General features: G+C 40.6%; 1 protein-coding gene across 2 annotated transcripts in view; it reads right to left on the bottom strand.

Annotated features, from left to right (window-relative positions):
* RSRC1 (arginine and serine rich coiled-coil 1) overlaps positions 1 to 21500 on the bottom strand; it is a 114172-nt gene that overhangs the window by 70716 nt on the left and 21956 nt on the right. The window contains exon 4 of one of the 2 annotated variants that reach the window (XM_031603683.2): positions 14078 to 14248. The exons of the other annotated variant lie outside the window; for it this stretch is intronic. Within the exon in view, the coding sequence (XP_031459543.2) occupies positions 14078 to 14248 (171 nt within the window). The remainder of the gene's footprint in view (positions 1 to 14077; positions 14249 to 21500) is intronic. 2 annotated transcript variants of the gene reach the window in all.

Raw genomic sequence — 21500 nt, 5'->3', positions numbered from 1 at the left:
GAAACAGCAATCCCAATAGAATTACATAGCTAAACAAAGTAGTAGAAGACAGAGAAGATCTATTACAGAAATGTAATCACATTTCATTTACAAGAACTCTTATCTCAAGCATTTAAACATAAAATTTAAACAGTTTTCCATTTTATTGTGCTCCATATTTGAGCTAATAAGATATAAAAGTATAATCACGTTAGCAACATTTCTATTGCATTACATAGACACAGTCCTAGATTAAAGGCAGAGCAGGAAAAAGAAAGCATGATGCTGCACATAAAACCGAGCATGTTTCTCCTGGCAGAAATAAGTACCTCAGTACCACATGTGAAAACCACTGTGCTAAAATCAGGTCTTGTGTTCACTAATGTCTATTCCCACGTGCACTGAAAAAGTATTTCCATACAAATCATGCATCTGTGAATGCGTTTAACAGGTTTCTTTAACCAACAGGGGTTTTCCTCCATAGTAGGGCTTTACTCCTATTGCAGGCCACACAATGACAGATCTGGAAGTAACATTTATCCAAGTCAGATGCAACCCTCCCATGGCTGGAGTAAATCTTCTGTTTTGTTTCTAATTACTGTATATAGAGCCATTGAACAACCCTCATCTACAGTGCTTTATCAAGGTAAAGCAGCCCACAACTCAGCATCTATCTCCCTTCTGTGGAGTTACCTCCCACTGAAGACTCAGCACTTCTCAGTTCCTGCTTCTCCCCCGTGTGCACTTAATGCTTCTGCTGCATGACTTACCTCGGGTGCAGACATCCCACTTTCTTCAAAAAGCAGTAATTAAGAGGTTTAACCATTCCTCCATGGGATGTTGGGCAATGTGCTGTGTGTTCAAGTAGCCCTTGGACAACACAGAGTCATCTAGTTATATCTGACTGCTACAAACAAAGCTTGCGGAGCTCAAAAGGCTTGCCTAGAAATAACCAGCCACAGCAACACACAAAGGGGGAAAGAGCAATAATGAAAGACAACCATTGGGTTACTTTAACACGAGAGAATCTTATTTCAAATCCATAAAATTCTCATCAACTTGCAGAAAAATTAAATGTTGTGTTCCCTATAAATGCTTTCCGTGGGTTGGATTATAAAACAGTTATTGAGAATGGTTTGATAAAGAAAAAGAGTCTGCATGAGTTGTTCCTACTTTCAAGCTTCTCATTGGATTGCTCTCACAAAAGTAATAACGTGGATTTCTTCTATAACAGAACTACTGGTTACACAAGCATCAAGTTTTTCTGTACTGAAAACTGCAAGTTAAGTCTAGGAAGGGAAACCATGCAAAGAAACCCCAATTGCAGCAGGGCTGCTCGCTGCAGGAACTCTTCCACCTCCCATATAACCCCACTGCTACTGGAAGGACCCCTAAGGGAGAGCTGATGCCTGTTGCTCACTTAAGTCCACTGGACATCTCACATCACTTCTGAGTTATTTATTACAGCTTAAGTGATATTAAAAAAAAAGCCCAACAACCTATTCATTAAAATAGAAAAAGAATTATGTTATTATGGAAACTGAGAAGGACAGAATGCAGTTTCCTGTTCCTGACATTCTCTCCTACCACCCTTCCCATGCCCAGCAGAGGAAAGAAGTGCAAGCTGTTGCTTTGCTGCCAAACAGCATGAGCTTCAACACAGCAATACAAGCTGAGATCTGTCAGTCCAGACATGTAATGGAAAAAGAAAAAACACTGAGAAAAGTTGATGGGAAGAGAAAAACATTTTCAAGTTCTCAACACGCTGCAACACAACTGTGAGCATAATACTTCTGTGGTTTTTCTTTTTGTTTTCTTTCTTCCCCCATTTTAAATTGTGCTTTAATTGGTAATTTATTGAAAACAAATGAGCAAAACCTTCTGTGTTTCCGATTACCAGCCATACAGCTATTTCTCTAGAGAAGATATCTATTTTATAAACCTTTAAAGTTAATGGAAATAGCTTTCAACAAGCTCTGGGGCATAAGGTGTTTTGGTTGATTTTTTTTTTTTAATTATGCAGTGAATTTTCATCTTTTGTCCTCTTCTGTACAAAACACATTTTGACCTTTTAAGCAAGATTTCATGTCTTCCACTACATATAAGCCCCCACCTTGTATTCCATCTTCATGCTCACAGAGCATCCTGACTTGCAGAGGCCCACCAGAAATTAATGATATGTAGAAAGAATACTACAGCATTAGCTACAGTTTCACATGGAGAAGGTAACAGAACAAAACAAGGATTCTTGCTGTGAAGAGTAACATCCAGATCTGTTATTTTGCTTGGCTTAATTAAAGACAATTGCTCTGACAATCCAAACTATGAATACTGCTAGCAGTCAACAACTACGTACTGCCAAAATGTAATTTTAAAAGAGGATGGAAGAAGGAAATACAAAGGAAAACCAGGACATGAGAACCCTTTCACTCCTGCCCTCCTCCAAGGCTGGGCTTTGCAGTATTGGACACATTCGTCAATCACACTCTGCTGAATGCTGTCCTATAAATATATTATGTGTATTTCTTTAATATTTTGTCAAAGCACAGAGCAGTGCCCACCTGACAAGAATCAATAGGAAAAAATCCTTTTCTCTCTTTGACACAGCGTGATGCCATTAAGCAGCCTTCAGAGATTCTGATCTGAGCAGCAAAGTCAGACCTTCCTGATCAATTCCTTAATCCATTTTGAGAAAAGAGACTGATCTTGCTTTTTCAATTTCTGTCCAGGAAACAATCATCATTCCCAACATAATTCACCGTTAAATGGGCCTTGTCTTACGAGAACTTCAGCAGCTGGAAGCAGATGAGGAGCAAGCCAGGATCCAGGAGAATCACCAGGACATCTAACGGGCTTCCTCTGGGCTTTCCATTTCTACCCAGGAAGTCACTGAAAGCATTTCCCAGCCTTGTCCTTCATGGATCTTTAAAGATGTTGCTTTTAAGATTATAAATAATGCATACATTGGCACCAAAAACGGAAATGATTCCAAGAACTTTCCTCCAGAAAAATCTTCAGTTCACCAGGCGGCTGTTAGGGCTGCCACAATGCAAACTGGGAATAAACCAATGCGAAGCTCAAGTACTGACGCCACAAAAAAGCACGGCTGGAGATAACACACTCTCAGTATTGGTGGGTCCTTCTGCCAAGCTGAAGATGTTTTATGCCAAGACCAGATCATAACAGAGATGAGCTGTTAAGAGCGTACACACCTGCTATATTAAAAAAATCTCTGACCAAAACCAGACTGGGAGAAGCTCAGCAGACCAGCTCAATTAGGAGACTTGGGTTGGGCAGTCTCCTCCACAGGAAGGCCTGAGCACATTCACACTTCAACAAGAAGTTCTTCTAACAAAATGGTGTTAAAAGAGAAATGAGTCCCGCTTGCATCCCTGGCAGCACCCAACCCAACCTACCTAGAGCAGCTGTCCCACCAGCCCCAGGCTGTCCTGTATCCCACTGGTCCTGATGGAAGGTTGCATTGCAGCTGGCACCAGCTGGGATCCATGCATGCATGCATCCAGCTCTTTCCAGCTTCCTGAACTCATGCAAACACATGTCCAAACCTACAGCACGTTTGTTTTTTTAAAAAAGCAGAAGGTAATCTTCAACCATGCAAATACTTGTTTTGGTAAATTCATTACAGAATTTCTTTACCAAAAACTGTCATATTTCATATGTATGTATATACTGTAATGTGAAATAACAAAGAAAATATTTGCTGGATTTTTTTCCCCAGTTGCCTGTTGTTAGCTTGCTCAGAAGAAGCAGAGCATGTTGTGTTTGTTTTGTTTTACTTAAATAATTGCTGGGGACTCCTCTGCTTTAGTTCCACGATGGCAAGACCCTGGCTATATGGTTAGGTGATTACTGTATCTCTGCAGTTCAGTATCTGCAGGGTGTCTGAATGCCACTAACTACTTAAACCCAGTAAAGAGATTACAGCTCACGCTAACTGGATTTTCACAGCTCCGTATCATTCAGTTTGGATTCCTCATACACAGATTAAAAGAGTCCATTAAAACAACAGTCAGCTGCTCCCAAAGTGCAAGGTGCCTTGATATAAAAAGAGCCACATGTTTACATTCAGGGAGAATGTGAGCGTGTGTGTAAATGAAATAGTCTTTCAGAAATAATACTCTATTTGAGGAATTATTCAATTTTAAAACCCAAGATAATGCAAATTATATAGTTATAAAAGGACAATCTTGGTGGTTGGCAGTTTCAGAGACCGCATAGTTTTGAAAACAGCTTAAAGTAATGTGTGTCTTTGAAGATATAGCCTTCAAATGGATTCCAAAATCTACTTCTGTAAATACAAGGAATAGGCATGCCCTCATAGTACGTGAATTGAGCAGGGAAGCTAATTCAACAAGCATCTCTAACTGATAGAGCTATGAAGCCAGAACACAAAATCTACACTTTTGTACTTCCTACCACTACTACGTTGATTTTCTCCTTTAAAAGTGTTTCAAAAGTGCAGAAGTAATACAGCTTCACTTCATAACAGGTCTTTCTGTGGTTCATGTAGGTACCCATGCCACTAGACAAGGCAGGGGGGTTTTCCATATTTCAAAATTTAATTCTAATTGGAAAACAGTAAAGAGGAAGGATAGGACCCATCAATTCAAAGCACGGTAACAAATTTCACTGAGGATGCTTACTTCATCCCAAGCACTTGCAATAAAAACAAAAGGTACCACATTGTTGCTTACAGTCCAGTCAGAGATAATGAACAGAATTGATAAAAATCAAAGAGTTACTCTGTGGGTAAAAGCTATTTGCTTTCTGGACCTGGATCTTCAGTGACATCTATGCAGTTGTGCCCACAGCTCATACGTGTGCTCCCTGCCTGGAGTCTGTGCAGCATTTTAGAGTCTGTTAGCAAAATGCAAAGAAACACCATATGCTGCTGCCTCAGTATTGCAGCCCACTAAATAAATGAGCATCCTTTTCAGATATAAAAGGGGATTTTTAGCAATCAAAAAGAAAAACAAGTCCGACACAGCCCAAACGACAATAGCAACAAATCCAGGTCAAAGGCGAGTGACCCCAGAGCCACTCCAGGCATATGGGCAGCTCTTTCCTTTTCAGGGGGAAACATTCACTCTGCTTCCCATTAGCCTTTGCCTGGCTTCCTGTTGAGGAAGTTGTCCTCACTTGGCCTTTCAGTTCCTCCTAAGTTCCAACAAGTGCAGCCAGGTGGGGACTAACCCAAATCACTTAATTCCTTTCAGCATAAAGCCATACCTCTGAGAAGGCAAGTTATGAAACCTGCACGTGTAAAACTGATCTGAAGGAACCACCATAATTACCTGGGAAGTAACGATACCTTCAGTGACCTGTGCATTTGGAGCCCTGGAACATCTCCAGCATGAGGATGAGGAGGAATAGGCTTTCTGACACAATCCTGCACTGACTTCAAAGATTCTGGACAAGGTATTGGCTCAAAAATAATCCTTACTTGTTATATTTTGAATCAATCTTACAAGCAAGCTATTTGTCCTTTGAACTTCAACTGCAAAGCAAACATCATTGCACAGTACAAGCTTCAGAAGCTTCTTTAAAATAAGGACTAAAAGAGGACCCAAATAATTAACAATAACTGATGAATTAAGACTGAGCACAGTGCAAATTAACAAACATTGTAGCACCCTGAACATCAAATCATATTTGTACATTTCTGCTACTTAATAAATGTATCTTGTCATGTAAAATTTTAAAGAAAAGGCCTTGGAGTGACAAAATCAGTCTCAGTGTGACAAAATCCCATTTGTAAGTGAATAGAGATGATTGAACACAAATACCTTAGGCCAACAACTACAGAGATTATGTTTTGGAAGCAGCATGTGCATAATTGGATCAGATAAACAGGAACACTTCGCAGATTTTGAGAGCCACCTCTTGTTGCAGCAGAGGGTATGGGAAGCGATAAGCTACCAGTGGCCCTTTGCATTGTCTGGCCTATTAACATAAATGCTGCACCCAGAGGAATTGGACCTGAATTGAAGCTGGGTAATTGCTGGATGTGGTAGACCCAAAGAAGTTGCAGGATCATTTTTCCCTACTTACATCATACACTATAAAAGTGAAACGTGAATCAGGACTATCTTCCAAAAGCTGAACGTTGTAGGCACGTGTATTTAACGTGAATCTTACAGACACAAAAGACAGTAAGTGATCACTCACTAATTAACAGAAATAGAAGCAGGCAGTGAACATACAAGCTGTATACTCACTCACCAGCTTTCCATTGGCAAGGCTGGAAAGGCAGATTTAAAACAGAAGTGCTCAAAACCACAAATACATCATGGGAAGAATGAAATATTCCTTAATATGAATAAACAACAGTGTTTTACTCTAAGGCAGTACATTATTGGTTAAATATACCACCTTATCTTCCCATCTTTGCAAAAAATAAAAAAGGATTTATAATGTAAAGATTAACTAATAATTGCCAGCTTTTTCAACAACTGGTCTTAAATGCAAGAATTTGCAGTACAAATGGATCTGTCCCAAACCTTCGTTTGTTAGAAAAGCATTTGCTTAGCAAATGACAACCCATTCCATCGTGACAGAAATATAACAAACAGTTGTTAAAACCAAGCAGAGTGAAAATGAAAAATAAATAAAGCATTCTCGCTTACTGTCAAAGCAACATTTCCCAGAGCAAACTCCAACTTTCAGCTGCATCTCCTTGCTTTTTAACAGCAGCGTCTTGCTGTTCCTCAGCACGCTGAAGGGATCTCTCCTCCCAATCAAACATTTACCCTTCGCCACTGGTGAAAGGCAACAAGATCTCTTTACAATGTCTCGTCTTTTTCAATAAATTTTGCATGAAAACATGTTACCCAAGCACAAAGTTGCCTGCTGTCACGTTGGAAGTATGATAAATGTTTAATGAAAACAACACCACACAGCTTGGTGTCAGACAACAGCTATCACACAGCCCCGCTTTGATCTGAACAGACACTTAAAAGGAGTTCTGAGCATGCTTTGCACCACAGAACTCTATAACCTACATGCAAATAGGAGAAAATTACCATAAATGACTTCGTGTGTGCAAAGAGGTAAGGAAAACATGGCAAGCTCCATGAGCATCTCAACACTGCCAAACTCTGAGATACCCAACGTTCCCCCACTTGCTCCTAACACCTCCTGCCAAGCCCTTCCAAGCTCACCCCTGTGCTGCCAGTGCTCTGGGCCACAGTCAGCAAGGAGCATGAGAAGGAAGCCCCACAAGCACTCTGCTGAAGTGCCACGGATGGGTCACACAGCCATCACAGAGGATCCCAAGCAGGAAGGTACCCATAAAGATCACTGAGTCCATCTCAGCCACTGCCAGGATCTGCAGCCCTCCATTCAAGGGGAATAGTGCATTTAAGATGTGAATCTTCAGCTCCATAATGCTTCTCTGGGTAGTTAAGCAGTCGTCAGCCCATTAATGCAAAAACATATCGATAGTCTAATAAGGAACAGAAATTAAACGGGTGGTCGGCTTTGATTAATGGCACAACACTTCTTTTTTCATAACAACTGAAAAGCTGCTCTTAATTTATTCCATTAAAAATTGTCAAAAACACTTTAGAAAGTAATTCAGAATTCTCCTGCTGAGAAAGCTAAGGTGAAACTAATAAATCTAGCACAAGTTATTTGGAGCTAACAAGTTTCTTGTCCTCCGGTCCAACAATGAACAATGATCCTTATGAAAACCACATCTCAATCCCGTAAGAACTTAAGTATTCTTAACCCAACGACGACTTGAAACACCAAAATTCAACAGTGTGCAAAGGACACTGAAAGCACGTATGCAAGATGCTTTAAAAGAAATTAATCTGAAAAAAAAAAAAAAAAAAGCAGCAGAGACGAACGTAATGATTTAATTAGCAAAGCTGGTGGCAAGGCACTGCAGCAGTAGAAATACACATTTAAGCAAAGCACAACTATAAAAGAGCTTAAGACATCAGAGGATTGCCAGCATGCAAAAGTATCTGGGGTGAGTCATGGTTACATTCAGAAAAACACCAGTTTACCTTCACTTGAACTGATCTTCATGAGAGAAGTTGAAAAAAGACAGGTTCAAGGAGCACAAGCAGGAGGAAGCCAGCTATCAAAGCAGCCACAAGAGGTTCACAGACTGCTGAAGCACCTCTGGGTCTGCCTGGAAAACCCAGACTGCAGCCAGGTCTGCTCATCGTAAACTGCTCCAATAGTAGACCAGAAATAGTCTATTTGTTATAGAGCTACTAAAAATTTCCTACATTTAATACCTCTTCAGTAAGGATACACATTAGGAATGGTTACATAACTGGTATATTTAATATATCCAAGAAAAAAGAAACCTCATTGCACCAATAAGACCAAGATTTTCCTGGTTAAGTGAGTCACCCTGCAACACTTAAGAAAATGTTGCAGTCTGCAGTGCATTTTTAAAAGGTCACTAATGTCCACAAGTCAGGATATAGCCTAGCTAATACTGTATTAGTAATTGAAAGACCATGGAATAAAAGAGCAAAGCTTCCAAACTGGAGCACTAAATTAAGCTTTGAAGCTTCAGAAACATGGAGGGAGAAATACGAAGCCCATTGAAATTAGTGAGAAATCAGAGAGAGAGGGAATGCTATTTGGAGGGGGAAGAGAGGGGATAGAAAGCGTTGCTCTATTTCTTTGGAGTAAATAATCACTGCTTTTCCATTAGATATTATTATTCCTTAAAACAAGTGACAAGTTATAAAGCAGTAATGCTATAATGTGATGGAAAGTACAGCAATAGTAGCAGAGTGGCACAACTCCAGGCTGCAGCAAGTGAGAACAAGCCCCCGTGCAGCTGCTGTGGGTACAGAAAACAAGGAAGAAAGTCTTCCTATCTTTGGAAGGGCTCAGGTAGGCAGGGATCTCCAGCAAGATACCTTTGCCTCCACTGCCAACCTTTAAATGAGGTCTGGGAAGGGATGGCTCCTGGCTCCACCCCTTCCAGTCACTCAGGTGCATTGCATGCACCTGAGCTCCCCTGGGTTGGCCCTGCCTTCCCAACAGGTGCTCCATCACTGCTTCAAGACAAGACTTAGCATTTCTGCTAAACAAGTGGAGGAAAACAATGAAACAAAATGTGAGCCAGGTGCAGGATCAATGAAGATGTTCCTCATAGGCATGTATGGAAAAACCCATTTTGGGACCAACTGGTTACCTGCTTCAGTCTTATCCAGGAGAATGTCAGGCTATAGGCACAAAGTACACATATACATCACATTTTATGTCAGATGAGGTATGCTAAAATTGTTATTTTAGGAGAAGGGCACACGAGTCTAGGCATACCTGGAGACATCAGCAGAATGGATCAGAGTGCTAAGGTCTGAACCACTCCCAGCTACAGTCTTCTGGAGAGCTCAGGTAACACTGGTGGTGTTGGCTCATTCCTTTGACACAGAGACACTGGTTTCCCACTCTTTATTCAGTAATTACGTACACACACACACAGCAGCCAATTGTAGGACCTGATCAACTACCTCGAGAGAACAAGGAACATTAAAGTTTTGGTTTTGTTTTTTTTTTTTCATAAAAGTAAAATTTAATAAAAGAAAACCACTAGACTAGAAATTACTGTTAAGTACTAGACACCAGATGTCCAGTATGCATTATAAAATTTTGCAGAGCCAACAGAAAAGGGCCATGCATCACAGAACATACACTGGCCCTTATTTAATCAGTTCCCTTTTATTTATAACATTGTAATATGCTGTGTTCTGTAAAACTACAAAGGTGATGTATCACCTCAGAACAGCACTTGTCACTAAAACTTCAGTGAGACCAGGAAAGCCACCAACACCTGTGTTAAGCACAAAGCACAAGCACTGGCAGAGTTCTAGGTTGTAGGAATGGCCCAGAGCAATAACGTGCATGATATCACTACTGCAGTCATGGGTTGTAACTAGAGAACATCATTGTTATTTCAAACAGAGAAATATGATTTGAAACTTGGCTTATGAGAATGGATGAATAGAAAAGGCAGCAAGGCCAAGCCAGTGCTTTTGCTTCAGAAATGCTGGCAACAGTTACTCAGCAAAAGCCACACCATTTCTTGGTTTCTTTAATACCTTTCCAGGCAAAAGGAATACAGTTCAAAGTACTACTATGGGATTAGGAGACAAAAGCACACTGATTAGTTCAGAATACGTGTAAAATGGAAGGAAAATGAACAGCATAGCAGCAGTCAGATAGCTGCTTGAGAACACTTCTTGCTGCTTGTTTCCAGCTTTATTTTACACAGTCCTCACTGGAAATTAAATAATCCTGATGGAAAGATGAATCGTCTTGCTTTTTATGAATATTTAGGGTATGTTGTGGAATGCTTTTTGAATATGCATTGCTTTACCTTGTAAGAGAGCACAAAATTATTTCCAAGCATGATACAACTTTCTCAACCCCATCACTTTGTTTTTAGCCAAGTACTGTCAGATGCTGCACATGAGCTTCCCAACCTAAACTCAAAGCAGCTGTTACCGCAGTCTCTCCATGATGGCTGAACAAATAGCATATCCATTAAAACATTTCAGACTGTAAGAACAAAAGAGTTCAGCTGGTTTGCTCTGAGGGTAACAAAGCCGAACTCCAAAAAATAGCTGATGCTCACCCAGTGTGCACGAAGTTCAGTGCTCACCCTTGTTTACTGAATGCCCACTGAAACAGAGCACCAGAGGGACGACAACTGGTTTACAGTGACAGATTCTCTTCTGCTCTGGAAATCTGCCCAGATTTTTCCTGTGAAGACAAGACTCGCTTCAGAAAAACCTAAGGTTGCCCTGATTTAAAAATAAAAGCCACAAGCCATTCCCCTCTCATGCTTACAAACTTTATTGTATAAGTGCTGAAAACAAGGTTATAATTAGCATTTACACGAGCCATGAACAAAGAAGAACATATTCTCCATAATTAGTGCAAAACCGACATTCTGACCCTCTACTTTAGAGAAACAATCAAGTCTCAAATATATGGCTGCTTATACTGGATAATGTAGTGTCGAGAAGCCCAAGAACAAAGGAAAATAATCTCAGTTTTGTGATTTCATCTCACGTATAAAGTAAGAAAGCACACAGCACAGTGACAGAGACACGTGCAAACATCCCTGTGTCCACAGGACATGAAAGTACAGGGGCTACTGGAGGGAGAACGGCTGTTCATAAGGGCGGATAGTGATAGGACAAGGGGGAATGGTTCTAAACTGAGACAGGGAGGTTTAGGGTTGGAACTGCATGAGCACTGTGGGCCTTTTCAACCCAGGCCATTCTATGATACTTCCTGAAACCAGGTTTCTTCAATCACAGCAAGCATCTTCAGAAACATTCAGATGTAAAAACCCTTCATAATATTTAAAGCAGCTATTTTTCCAGTCAATACATTCCAAACACACGTGAATTTAAATTGGAAACTATATCTGGTTCCTTTACATGGAGTACCTGCAGGAATCTATTCCAAATACAGAGGCCTATTTTTCCCCTCTAAAAAGAGTCCCCAGCTGCTGGAGTTTCTAGAAAAGCCCAACTGAGCAGTCTTACAGAGCAGAACGTTGTACTGTTTGCTTGTCTGTCCCAGAAAACAATGTCAGCAGGGCGAGCAGGGAGCTCCCAGGCCAGGCTGCCAGGTGTGGTGCTGCAGGGAGCAGCAGTCACAGGACCTGGTAAGACAGCCCCAGAGAGAGCTATATTAAGATAATTCTAGCCATACCCACAAGGGAACATCTGACACCACTGCAAGACAAAAAACCTTAAATTATAACATATGCCCACAAAACAAAACAAAAAACACAGAGGAAAACCAACTCACTACCTTTAGCTAAACAGAGCCAACTGCAGGACAGGTGAGTTCCCCAGCCAAGGAGTCATCTCCTTCCAACACTTTTCAGCCACGAAGAAAATAAACACATGAATAAATGAAAAAGAAGAAATCCCAGAGCTTGGGAAGCATGAGAAAGTCTCCTACAAAAACAGAACTGTAATATTTCTGCAGTAACTGCAAATAGCAATTGACTCACAGAGCTCTGCATTCTGTTTCTAAGTATGTTGCTTTACAAAACCTTTAAATGTGATGCTGATGCTATCTAAATCTTCAGAATGACAAATAACTCAAGGAAAAAAGCTCCTCAGATCCATACTGTCTGGATAGATACACTTTGATCACTATTTGATTAGATTGAAACACACACCCCTTCCTCTCACCCCTCCCCCCAAAAGTTTATTAAGTATAGATCATATCAATATCATCCCAGGTACATTTCATCTTGTAGCCTAATAATGATCTGAGCAAGAAATCCCTATACAAAGCCCACTGGTCTGTCCCTGGACTCAGAGGAAGATGGTCTGATGTCATTTGTTTCTATATCAGCTCGTACTCTGTGTCCTAACTACCCTGGACACATCCCAAACAAGGCATTTTGTATTCAAATGTAGCGTAAGCAATTTTCTAAGTTATCAAAACACAAAGGTAAAATGTTTGCTTCCAACAAAATCGAGGCACTTCTGAGTTCTTCCTACTGCTATCTGATATTGATCCTTGCAATAAAAGGACCAAGTCGGGCAGTATGCTAATAAAGCTCTGCAATATACTGCAGCATGATTTAAGACGTGCTTCCACATAAAGTCCAGAAACCTCTCACACACCAAATGTATTTGTGCTCAGTATGGATTCCTTCCCTGTTCAGAGCCCTAGAACCTGCTTCATTAAAAAGCAATTTTGGATGCAACATCCAGGCTTCTCCGCAAGTCCTCCAGAAGTACCAAACACATTCAGACTCCAGGTAAACAGGTAACAAGCTTCAGACACACTGTAAATATCTCAGAGACTCCACGACGTTTACACTGAATCCTACTGACAATAACTGCAACAGTAACTGATGAATGACAAAATCACAGAGGGGTTTGAGTTAGAAGGGACCTTAAATCCCCCCAGCCCCACTCCTGCCATGGGCAGGGATGCCCCCCATGGCCTCAGTCCCTAGCACTGCAGCAATAGGGCACCCCACAGGGGCAGCAGTGCCAGGGCATCACTGCCTCTGAGTGAATACCCCCACGTGGTGCAGTAAAATTAGGAAAGTAAACCTTGAAATGCCTGGAAGACACCATCTTTGAAGTTCCCAGCAGTGTAAGTACTATAAATAAGAATAAAAATGTGCAAATAACTAATTTACATGAATACTTACATAAACAATAACATAACCCAGAGCAAGCAGAAGTTATATGTCAGGGACTAAGTAACCAGCATTCCACGCTGTAAAACCAAACAGATAAATGCAAGCTGTCTCCATGAATGCTGGCAGAACGTGCTGTTGTAGAAACTCCCTTTTAGTGCTAGTGGGAAAGCACCAAAGAGAGATTCAAGAAGGAGGTTCAATATACCAGCCTTCCATCTTAAAGCCAATCACATAAATAGAGAAAAGATAAACATTCCACTAAAAGTTGTAGGAGATTGAGATGTATAACACAGAGGTAATTACATAAACTGCCTTCTCTGAAATCTGAGAAAACAAGATTAACAATCTAAGTCATTTCAAGTGAAAATTATGTTGACAGCATGTTTTGAAAGGCAGTCCATCATTCAACCATAGCAAGTATATACACTGAAACTACACTTGGAGCTACAAATGAAGCCCAACAGAAATTTCTGTCAACACACAAGCGTCAGGGAGGAGGGGGAACCCACCACGCAGTGAAAAGCACTTTTTCATTGGAAATAATCATCATATTCCAGTACTCTTCATTTTTTAACTTGTGATTAGAATGGAGTTATACTAATCTATCAAAGAAAAGCTATTAAGCATATTTGCAAAGCAAGGGAAAAAGAATTGTAAATTAAACTGTTATTTTCTTTAAAGCGATGCCACATTCCAGAATTTTAAAATACTAAGAATTGTACGTTTCAAAGATTTTCTAATAATTTTCATTATTTTTATGTAAATAGCATATTTTACATAATATTTTACAATACATATATTTTATGGTAAATAAATATTTACCATAAAATACATATTTTACAAAATAAACTGAGGAAGACAGCACAAACCACTCCTTTTTTTAATCAGGGCTGCATTATTTGTCATTTCACTTACCCCAGCTTTGTGCCACAAATCTCCTTCTCTTTGCCTTTGCCTTTCTCTTTTACTTTTTCTTTCTCTCTGCCTTTTCGCCGCTCTCTTTCACGAGACCCACTGTGAGTCCTCCTATGACTGGATCTTTCACTACTCCGACTATAAGAACGTTGTCGAGGTCTTGAGCGCGATCTACACAAAATCCATAATATCAAAATTCAGCAATTGCACATTTTTGGGACTCTCTGCACATTAGATTTGTTATCTTGTCCAATTATTTGGAACACACATTCAAATCATTTGGTGATTTAGATCTTTAAGTAAAACCCTGCCAATTTCTCAAAAGTGAAAAAGAAAGCATTGTTTCTACTCTAAAGGAAGAATGTAAAATAAATTAAACCACAATAGACAGTACTCATGCATGAACAAAGCAATTAGGTATTAACAATACGGTCTTTAGGGCTGTTGGAGAAAGAAAGGATGAAAAACAGTGAATTTTTACACAATAATCAATTTCTCTTAGCAAATAATCAAAGAAGTTACGGATGCTAATAAGTGCTTGTACTTACATATTAAATACTTTATTACTAATACCAATGTTCCAACGAAAGCAAAAACACAAGTGGCATTTACAGTTCCCTAGCTTTAGTCTTCTGCTGATACATACACACTTCTTAATATCAAATCTAAGTCTGAAACACATTGTGCAGAGCATCTATGCATAGGCCACCACCACAGGTCCAGTACAGCAGGGAAGTGCATACAGGTGCAGGGGTTTGTGCACACACCGTCCTCTGCTCTCAACTTCAAGTTCAAGTGGCTTCAGAATCCCCTGTGCTCAATCACCTTACCCATTCCTCTGTAATCAACCTGCACTGTCACTGATACACTTAAATGAAAAAAAGATCAAGTACTATTAGGATACATGTAGAGACAGTTATGTCCAAGAGAACCTTTCATGATTCCCAATTTTCTAATTTATAATTTATCATCAATCAATACATCTCTGCTGACGGTACATGAGCAGCTAAACACAGTGCACATTTAGGAGAACAGCAACACAAGTTCCCACTAGTTCCCAGTACAACACCAACCCCATAAAGGTTCTGATGGCACCTCATTGAAATATTTCATTAAGTACCAAGAGGGCTGGGGGAGAGAGAAGGGCATTTCATAAAGCTGAATGAGAATTATTTAGCACCTTTTGGACTCCAAAGGCCTTTAAAAGCAAAATCACATACAAGAGATCACTCAATTTTAGAAGCAACAACAGTTTAATAAAACTCAACAATAGAATAAGCAAAAGAAAATACTACCTCCAGATGAAGCTATAAATCAAACTGAGGAAGAATGCTGTTATTGAGTCTGGAATGTGTCCAGCACGCTGGGGTTAACGTACCTACTCTTGCCATCATGCCTTTCAGACTAGCACCAGGGGTCAGAACCTCCGTTTTAGGTTTCATTCAGCAGATGGCATCCCTCGCAACACTATATCTTCTATTATTGGTCACAGTATTAGCACTTATACAACAGATCACGTTACCATTTAAGTAAGTGGTATATTTCCCATCTCAGGACAGATTTTTATTATGTCGTCACAAATTCCAGAATTCTATTTGCTCATCTAAGTAAAACAAACAGCAGATACAATTCACATGCAGAAAAACAGCTTTTAGAAATTAGAAATAGATTTGTCACACTGAATTTGTAAATGTAGATTTGCACTTAACACTTCCAGCAGCACTGACAAACAGATGAACATTTTCTTCACAGAATCTGTCCCTGTTCTCTCATTTACAGTCTTCTGTATCCATACAATTCATTAACCTAGAGTGATTAATAACCATTCTTTATGCTTTGAGTACTGCAGTTATAAAAGATAGCTGGTCCACTTTGTGTTCCCTGTCCCAGCCACACAGGGAGGGAGGTGTAAGACTATCAGTGGGATGCTACCATGAAAAGTCTAAACAAAAATGTTAAATTTCACTCCACGGAGGCCATCCCTGCAGGAATCACCAGCTTGATCAGTCCCCAACTTAATCCTGACTGTGATGCCCCACTGTAGCACATATGTAATGGGAAACATTACCAAGCTGATCCAGTGCATGCTGCTGCTGCACCGGATAACACCTGCGGAGCCTCTCCCATGCACTGCCTTCCAGGAGCTGAGATGGACCCCGTGTTCATCAGCATGGAGCATGGCAGCCAAGGGAACTCCGTAACAAAATTCAGATCAAGAGAGCTGTAAGCAAAACAACGGATCATACTGCTTCAAGCAGTTGGGTACCCAGCATTGCATCCTCCAGAGGGGCTGGGTTCAGCCCCAGCACCCAGCAAAGCAGCACTCACCCACACAGTACCATGCTTTGCACAACACGGCCATCTTTCTGCCTTGCATTAAGAGCCCCAAATCCTACAACATTTGCTCTAAGAAAGCTTCATGCAAACTTCTAGGCCCTATAATAAGTCCAAAACACTCAATAAGGCCTTAGCAGCGGAAAACAATTTCATAAAGTGAAAATTTGAGCACGCTGAGGTTGCTACTCGGTGCCTAACAAGTTGCAGCATTTTTCCATTTGCAGCATGAGTGAATTCACCTGCACGTTGCTATGAACTAATACTGCAATATCCTGCAGAAAGGGAAGGCAAGCTGTAACTTCACAGCACAGAGCTACACATCACCTGCACCAAGATGTCCTGCGTACGCAAGCAGAAAGTCAGCAGATCAAGAGGAAAATGAAAATCTCTGTTCTTACTGCTATTTTTTTTTCAATAATCCCAATTATTAAAGTTGGAAAACATTCAAATTATACAACTATGGGAAGATTTAAATAAAAAAAAGGTGGGAAATAGGCTGGCAGCGCAGCCCCTCCCCCAGCACCCAGAACACCCACCCGCCATGCCAAAGGTTAAGTCATTTAGGCAAGTTCAAAGATCTTCAAAGGGCTCTTAGATCCAGATAAGCCCATATGTTACCAAAATTCTGTGAAAAGCTATTACTTTCCAATCTGCTTTTCATGTCTAACTTGCAGAACACACAGATGCTTGGCATCACTCGGTATCCCAAAATTCTCACACCAGATAATCAAGGCTCGCCAATAACTTCCCTATCTCAAATCCTACCAAACGTCTTTATTCCATCAACACTTAGTCCACTTGTAAAAATTGAAAGTATCCATAAAAGCCCATTCTGTTACTGCACAATAAGTGTTAATTTGCTAATTTCTTCACAGGTAATCAATTAAAATGTAAAATATTGGATAAAATTAGTTGCACTAAATTTAACAGCTGCTCCGTGAGCATAATTAGTTTCACAAGGGCCATATGTATTCCGAACAGAGACAGAGTTGAAACAAATAAGCAGATTTTAAAACAAGTTTGAGGAAATCTGCATTTAATTAGCAGGTGGGCACTACAACTGCATAATGTTTTTATACATTTATATTTATGAAGTGACAGAAGATCTAAAGGCTTTTTAAAATGGCGTTTATTGTTTGAATGGGAACTGTTTTGCTGCATGCTAAAGTGATTTAAATCCTTATAGCTCCGCTTTGAAAAAATCATAAATGGTGAAAGAAAACATGTGGAAAACTGTAAAACTAGAAAGAATTTGCGACAAAAAGCAGATACACATACCATAACCAAAAGGAAACTACACTTAATTAAATGTACACTACATCTGGAATATCAGCCTAATAAAACGTGAAACTATTAATTTTCATTGTTCTAAAGGAAATGAGGTCAGTGTCGTTTAGTATTTCCCCAATTATATTGCACTAAAGCATTGAGCTGTATCTTATAGCTACAATCTAATCTTTGCAAAATGCTACGATCTGAAAGCAGCCACCGAAGCAGGCTTCTTCAATAGAGGAATTAGAATGCAAATGCAGGAAAGCTGAAATAAGGAAAAAAAAACATTCCTGCACTGCAAGTAAGGCTTTTTTTTTTGGAAGGGGGAAGGAGGAGTAGGGGGGAACAAAAACAATTTTCCTGGCAAATAACAATCACAGCTCCAAAGTTTCTGAGATGTCAAGTGCTTTGCTGGGACTCTTTTTCCATCAGCTGGCACAACTCTTACGAGCTTATCAGTAGCTCAATAACCACAAACAAAGCCCAACAAATTCACGCCTTTTTAAGACTTCAGCAATATATCACAAGTCTGGAAAGAACAATGGAACAACTGCATTGCATCACGCCTGGATTGTCACACTGCTAATAAAGACACAGCACAAACACGGCTCATTGCAGCAGAATGACACGTTCTCTTACAAAGCATGTCAAGGGAAGTTTTCCTGTTTAACTCAAAGCCACAAACATACAGCACAGGTTCTTGAGGAATATACAACAGTTTCAAGCATCAGCTGCAGTTGCTCGAAGTGTGAAAGTTAATAACATTTCATTTTTAATTTGAACATGGATACCACTACACAGTCCGCCTTATTTTGTTTGCAATTTAAAAAGGCATTTAAGGAAATTAAATATAGACAATACACTAATGGTAATGTATAGGATAATATGGCTTATATATTGCTGAAGTGAACGAAAGATGAAAACATGCATAAGCAGGGGGTCAGCTTTTAAGTCTGACATGAGACTGGCGCTAAGAGGAAAGAGACATTGCTTCAAGGCAGCTGTTTAGGCAATCAGTAAGAGAAAATAAAGGTATTAAAGATAGTAACAACATCATCCACTGTGCTGGAGACAGGCGAGATGAAATATAAGCAGCAACAGAGAATCAAGAACACAGTTTGCAGAATGGGGAAAATGGATTCACCAGATACAGGCATCAACTTACTTCAGTAATAAACAGTTCTCCACCATAAATCATGTTAATTACATAATTAAACATTTGAGGAAATTACACTCAAGCTTCCAGTAAACTGTAATTAAAAACAAACAAACAAAGCAGTTACTGAAATCTTGGCATGAGGAGCACATAAATGCAGCAGGACAGCAGAACAGGCAGAAAAGACACTGCTGCTGGGTTTGGTTATTCTCAATCCACCCCTTTGTTACCAGTCCCTACCTTCTGACAGCACCTCCTGGGGCTGGCCCTCATCCCCAAAGGAGAGCAGAACGTGCTCCCTGCCACGACCGCTGGCCACACCAACACTGACTGTGCACTTCGAGGTTGGTGTGTGTCCACCACACCACAGAGCTGTTGGGAAACCTACAGGACATCCGCAACCAAGTGGAAAAAAAGTTAGCTTTATGGGTCTTTTGGAGCCGATCAAGCTTTTCTGTCAGCAGTCAATGCTCAGGCTTGCCTCTTGTGCGCTTTGGACAGAATTCCTTACCTAAGGGAGAAAAGGGGAAAGCTGAGCACAGACTTTCTGCCATTCAGAGTGCACAAGCAAGAGCCTCCAATGGAAAGCTACAAGCAGAAAGCAGACTTCACTGAGTACCACCTGGAAAACCAGAAATATAAAGCATAGATTAAACAACAGCTACGTAAGCAGTAGTTCTTGTTGGGGTGATGTTAGAGAATCCTAACAAAGCCAGTGACACCAGCCTGCACACCACTGGAACTCGCTCCCTACACGAGCAGCTCAGTGAGGAACACAGCACGTGTGTCCACAGGGAAGATATCTGCTCAAGCAGGCCAGACACACATTGAACATGTGGAAGCACATAAACCAACAGCAGCACTGCCGGCTACATGGTATTCCTGCATCCCACACAAAATGACTTACGCTATTTTTCACCAGGCTTCTTACGCAGAGGCAGGGCTATGGGAGCAGCTGTGGCCAAGGGATGTGTAATGAAGTGTGCTGCTGGGGATCTGGGGAGGGAGAACAGCTGTGTGAACAGCTCCCATGGATCTACTGGAGCTGCAAAGTGTTCCACTCCATTAGCCATACAGGAAGGGATTCTCTCCCTGCACAGGTCTGTAAGCACCTGCAGTACTATCGCTCCAAGGAGCTGAGCATCCTCATCTCCCATCAGGGAAAACATGTTCCTCACTCATCCACCTTGCTTATCTTTCAGAGGCTCAAAACCACCTCTCTTTGCTGAGATTCCACCTCTAATTAGGAAACTCAGTTGAAGAACACAGCCATTTTTTCCACAAAGTGAGTTTCTCTTACATAGAGAATGCCTCAAACCAGGACTTCTTTTTTTAACCCCATAATCACATCACCATGACTGAACAGGAATATCTATCATTTATTTCTAATAGCCTTTTGGCAATAAAATAATTAAGAAGTGGGAGGTAGCACACTGCCCTGGCTATTAAATAAAATCAACTAAGAAATCCCTCTTCCCCTCCCCCTTCCTCCCCTACTGAGTGCCCATCCTTCCCCATTCAAAGCAGTCTGGAAGTTCTATGCCTCAAGTGCATAAAAACACACACCTACAAAAATAGCCAGTTGTATATGAACTATATATAAACTTCCATGGAAAAGCAAAATTGAGTTCGATAAGAAGTATTCTGCTAATCAGTTAGCCAAAAATAAAAGCACCACAAATTGGTTGAGAACACCCAGGTCATCTTCAGCCTGTGCAAGTGCATAAGGGCTGCTCACCCTGCAGGCGAGGCAAAATGAACACAGCTGTCAGTCTGCCACACAGAGATAGGAGCAAGGAGCACTCCTTGCTCCTCTCACCCATTCCAGAACTGCCACTGCTGAGGCTGCAGATAAAGTTCCTTTCCTGCAGGATTGGGCAATCTGAAGAAATGCAAGCTTTTTTTTTTTTTTTAATATATATTCTTTAAAAGACATGTATGGAGAAACTTGAATTCTATATGGATTAGAAAGACAACATTCAATTAGCAAGTAAACCCATCACAATTTGTAATTAATTAATTCAAGTGCACACAGATGTACTTGTACTATTCTCGATACAGCTGGGATACATTTTAAGGAAGGAGGGCCCAATTCCTCCCAGGACTCCCCTGAAGTGCACTGAGTTCTTTGTCCCTCCATCACGCAGGCATTAGTGCCTGCCTCTGTCATGACACGAAGATCTGGTTGGACCGCAAAGCAACAAAAATAGTTCAAATTCATTTTCCAGATGGAATCTCCATCCAAGCAATTATTCGTTATAAATTGACCAACGCCTCTGATATTATGTTAAAGAGTGAAGGAATGTAAGGAAGGATGACTTTTTCACTTTCCTGGTGCCCCTGGGAAACCCAAATTAGTTACAGGTAAGCTCAACTCTTCTGCCTTTGACAAGACCACTATTTCATTTCTTGTGATTGTAAAACATCTGAGATCGAGGCCTCAATCATGGCTTGAGCTTAAAGATATTTATGTAATAAATATGTATCCTAATAGCCATGCAGATATGAGACAGCTGGATGAAATCACCTCAGCAGATGCCTGAAATCACCCAACACAACAGGACGCCAACTGTGAACAACCACAACCATGAAGGCTGTGTGCCCACGGCCCCCAGCCACCACCAGGCTCAGCCACTGTGCTGCACACTGCTCAGGCAA

This window comes from Phasianus colchicus, chromosome 10 (assembly GCF_987193195.1).
Source record: "Phasianus colchicus chromosome 10, bPhaCol1.hap1.1, whole genome shotgun sequence".
In the NCBI taxonomy this organism is placed as follows: Eukaryota; Metazoa; Chordata; class Aves; order Galliformes; family Phasianidae; genus Phasianus; species Phasianus colchicus.
The sequence above is the reverse complement of the archived record's forward strand: the minus strand, read 5'-3'. Positions and strand labels throughout refer to the sequence as shown.